The 4046-nt window shown below is 45.6% G+C and overlaps 1 protein-coding gene across 10 annotated transcripts in view; it reads right to left on the reverse strand.

Annotated features, from left to right (window-relative positions):
• Positions 1–4046, reverse strand: part of Synrg (synergin gamma) — a 68254-nt gene that overhangs the window by 15949 nt on the left and 48259 nt on the right. For 6 of the 10 annotated variants that reach the window (XM_026780937.1, XM_013347327.2, XM_026780936.1 and 3 more), the window contains one exon: positions 1194–1652. In XM_026780937.1, coding sequence (XP_026636738.1) covers positions 1194–1652 — 459 coding nt within the window. The remainder of the gene's footprint in view (positions 1–1193; positions 1653–4046) is intronic. The other 4 variants (XM_013347330.2, XM_013347328.2, XM_026780939.1 and 1 more) reach the window with 1 other exon arrangement.

Consider the following 4046-nt stretch of genomic DNA (forward strand, 5'->3'; position numbering starts at 1 on the left):
AGCCACGAGACCCGTCCTGTCACTGGCTGTGGGCTTGTGTCTAGGAGCCACGAGACCCGCCCTGTCACTGGCTGTGGGCTTGTGACTAGGAGCCATGAGACCCGTCCTGTCACTGGCTGAATGCAGGCCTTGCACTGCCAGATATTACAACTTTGCAAGAAAAACCAGAAATCCAGATTGAGAAATCTAATTTTATTTTATTTTTAAATATTTATTTATTTATTTATTATGTATACAATAGTCTGTCTGTATGTATCCCTGCAGGCCAGAAGAGGGCATCAGACCCCATTACAGATGGCTGTGAGCCACCATGTAGTTGCTGGGAATTGAACTCAGGACCTTTGGAAGAGCAGATAATGCTCTTAACAGCTGAGCCATCTCTCCAGCCCAAGAAATCTAATTTTAAAATGTTTGCTATTACTTCAGGTTTTATGGATCAATTGAAACAGATACCTTTTTTAAAGGCACTGATTTTTGTGACTTTTAATTACGAATGTGTGCTATATATTATTTGGACATGTTATATGAGTGCTGGTGCCCATAGAGGCTAAAGTTATCAGATTCCCTGGAATCAGAGCTATAGGTAGTTGTGAGCTGCCAGATGTGGGTGCTGGGAACCAAACTCAAGTCCCCTGCAGGAGCACTGCTTGTTCTTTTAGTTTGTTTTGAGATAGGGTCTCACTATGCAACTGGCTGTCCTGGAATTCACTCTGTAGACCAGGCTGGCCTTGAACTCACAGAGATCCACCTGCCTTTGTCTCCCAAGTGCAGGCGTTTGCTACCACGCCTGGCTTACAGCACACTTCTAAGCAAACTAGAGTGAAGAAAAGCCACACGCTCTTTGTCTTTCTCCAATAAGCAGTTACGAGGGACAGCAACCTGAACTGAGCTCCAGGGAAACTACAGTCCTACAAGCTGGAACATCTATCTCCTGCTAAACAAAGAATCATCATTTTACTTTTTCTTTGAACTTACTTTTTAGTTTTTAAGGTAGTGTCTCATCATGTAGCCTAGGCTGGCCTGAAGCTTACTATATAACCTAGCTGACCTCAAACTCATGATCCTCCTGCCTCAGCCTCTTGAATGCGAGGCTTACAGACATGTGTCACCATGCCTGGTTTTAAAATCACTGTGGCATTCTCAGGAAAGAATGTAACACCTCAGTGGGACAAGCCCATGAGAAGAAGGCTTACCTTGAACAGAAAGGTCAAAGGTTGCCAGCTCACTTTTGATCATTTCTTCACTGGACTTCATTTTGCTTTGTGAATTGGCTACTAAAAAGTCAAATTTGCTGATTTTGGGCTTTTCGCTTTGAAATTCTCCAAAGTCGTCTGCACACTCCCTGGGGGTTTCGTGAGAGGCGACACTGGAAGCCGGGCTTGGACATGCCGTCTCGTGGCTCCGTGCTGCTGTGGGCAGGTCCTGCCTTGTGAAGTCCTGGTAGTCCTCACTTTCGCACTGTTTCTGCTCAACGTTCTGGGGCATCATGTCTTTAAAGCTGGCGAAGGCTGCGAAGGGAGTCTCTGGGAGAGCATCCTCGCTCGCCAAGGCTGTTCCTTTGGAGAGAGATGACATGGTGATGTTTTCAGAACTGCCAAATGAGGTCTCTTTCTTTTGAAGATCTGAGGTGGCTGAGAAGGACCCATTTCCTGCTGAGGGGACAAATGGAGAGAGTTTTCTGCCCTGAGATGCATCACCCCTGTCTGGCCAGTCACAGCTCCTACGTGTGCCCACTGCAGAATGGCTACTATAGCTTCCAAAAGCATCTCAGTCTAAATCCTCTATATCTGAAAGGAGAGGAAGGTCCCACAATTAGAGCCAAGCTCCTAAGTTAGGCAAAATGCCTAGAACATTTCGTCAGTCCCATGCTATGCTGTAGGAACTGCAGTCAAAGCTTGTACTAAAATGAAAGGAGTTGGGCTGTGACATTTGATCTTTCAGAAACCATATTCGTTTTCAGCTAGCATTTATATTTGATTTTAAAGAGAACCTGGGCACGGTGGTACACAGCTTTAACCTCAACATTTGGGAGGCAGCTTTCTATGAGTTTGAGGTCAGCCCGATCTCCAGTTTCAGGACAGTCAGGTCTACAAAGAGACCCTGTCTCAAACAAAACAAAACAAAACAAAACAACAAATATTTTCTGTTATATGTGAAAAATTACTACAAAGATAGGTTGCGCAGCCATGACTACAAAGATAGGCTGTGCAGCCATGTCCCTACTGATCATTTAACGAATTATTCCTTTTTAAGCTCGAAGGCATTCTTACATATTCCGTACCAAAACCACATCTCCTTTTCTCTAGACTGCGTGGACACTGTTCTTCTTAACCCCAGTTATAGGAAATGAGACGAACCAAAAATCCAGTTTCTCAAAACAAAAGCAAAAGCCTTCTCATATAACTTTTAATAAATTACTAGAAATTTCTGTGTCAGGCAAAGACACATAGAGGATTTTAATCAAGCAGTCACTTACCTTGTTTTTATTTTGGTCAGTTTGGTTATCCTATTGCTGGGATAGAATGTGAGAAAAACAAAAATCAGCCCGAATTACATTAGTCCTTAAAAAATAGAATGGAAGCACTCGGGAGGCAGAGGCAGGCGGATCTCTGTGAGTTCGAGACCAGCCTGGTCTACAGAGCTAGTTCCAGGACAGGCTCCAAAGCCACAGAGAAACCCTGTCTCGAAAAACCAAAAAAAATAGAATGGAGGGCCTGGATGTGGTGGCGCCTGCCTTTAATTCTGTGAGTCCCAGGCCAGCACACGAAAAGTCTGAGGTCCTTCTGGGCTGTTTCTGCTTCAGTAATGCACCTCCCTTCCCACACTCACTGAAAGTGGAAGAAGTGAAAGAGAGGTGTGCTGGGCTAGAAGACTCACTTCTTCTTCATCTATAGTTAAATAAGTTCAGTGAGGTGGGGCCAGCACTTGGGAGGCAGAAGCAGGCTGATCTCCTTCGCCAGCCTAGTCTATGAATGAATGAATGAATGAACGCATGACGAGATAGCAGAAGACAGCAGAAAGAATGAAGCTTTTCAGTCTGGAAAGATCCAAGTTTGACTCTGCCACCTACTTACTTGGTTAGCATGGACACTACCCTTCTAGTTCAGTCTGGCCTTGAACTCCTGGCAGCCCTCCCACCTCAGCCCCCAAGTGTCCTTTTCTGAACTCTGCAATGCTCATCTTGAAGTGGAGGTGTGAGGACAATCAGCTGTGATAATGTTGGTGGAAGATTGCTCAGAGCCTGGAGGGCAATACGTGCAACAGCTTGAATCCTTTCAGAGTAAACCTGCAAAGGTCACTTGACATCTTAGTGATTTACTGGGAAAAGCTGTTCTGCTCATTGTCTTCCTACGTCATGCAGGGGACTGAACCAGGGCCTTGGCACACTAGGCAAGTGCCTGGTCACTGACCCACATCTCCAGCTCTGTTTTTAACTCTGTTGAGACAGGCTCTTACTAACTTGCCTAAACTAGCCTTGAATTCAAAATCCTCCTGCCTCAGTCTCTTGAGTAGCTGGAATTGCAGGCCTGGTTTTCCAGCTAGTTTTCAAGGAGCAAACTCGAGAGGGCTGCCTATGGCTGGCGTGGAGACGCTCCTTTCAGGAAGGCACTGGGGCAGGCTGGAGGCCTCTTATTTCACTTAGCTGCATCTGAGGGAGAAGGCCAACCACCTCTGAAAACCACACACACACAACCTCTCTGATAACTACACACAACCACTCCTGATAACCATACACAAAAGCCCCTGATAATCACACACAACCTCCATGATAAACACACAAACAACCCCCTTGATAACCACACACAACCCCCTGATAACTACACACAACCCCCTGATAACTACACATAAAACCCCCCTGATAACCACACACAACCACCCTAATAATCACACACAACCCCCTGATAACTACACAAAACCCCCTCTGATAACCACACACAACCTCCATGATAAACACACAAACAACCCCCTTGATAACCACACACAACCCCCTGATAACTACACACAACCCCCTGATAACTACACACAAAACCCCCCTGATAACCACA

This window comes from Microtus ochrogaster, chromosome 7 (genome assembly GCF_000317375.1).
Source record: "Microtus ochrogaster isolate Prairie Vole_2 chromosome 7, MicOch1.0, whole genome shotgun sequence".
Classification (NCBI taxonomy): Eukaryota; Metazoa; Chordata; class Mammalia; order Rodentia; family Cricetidae; genus Microtus; species Microtus ochrogaster.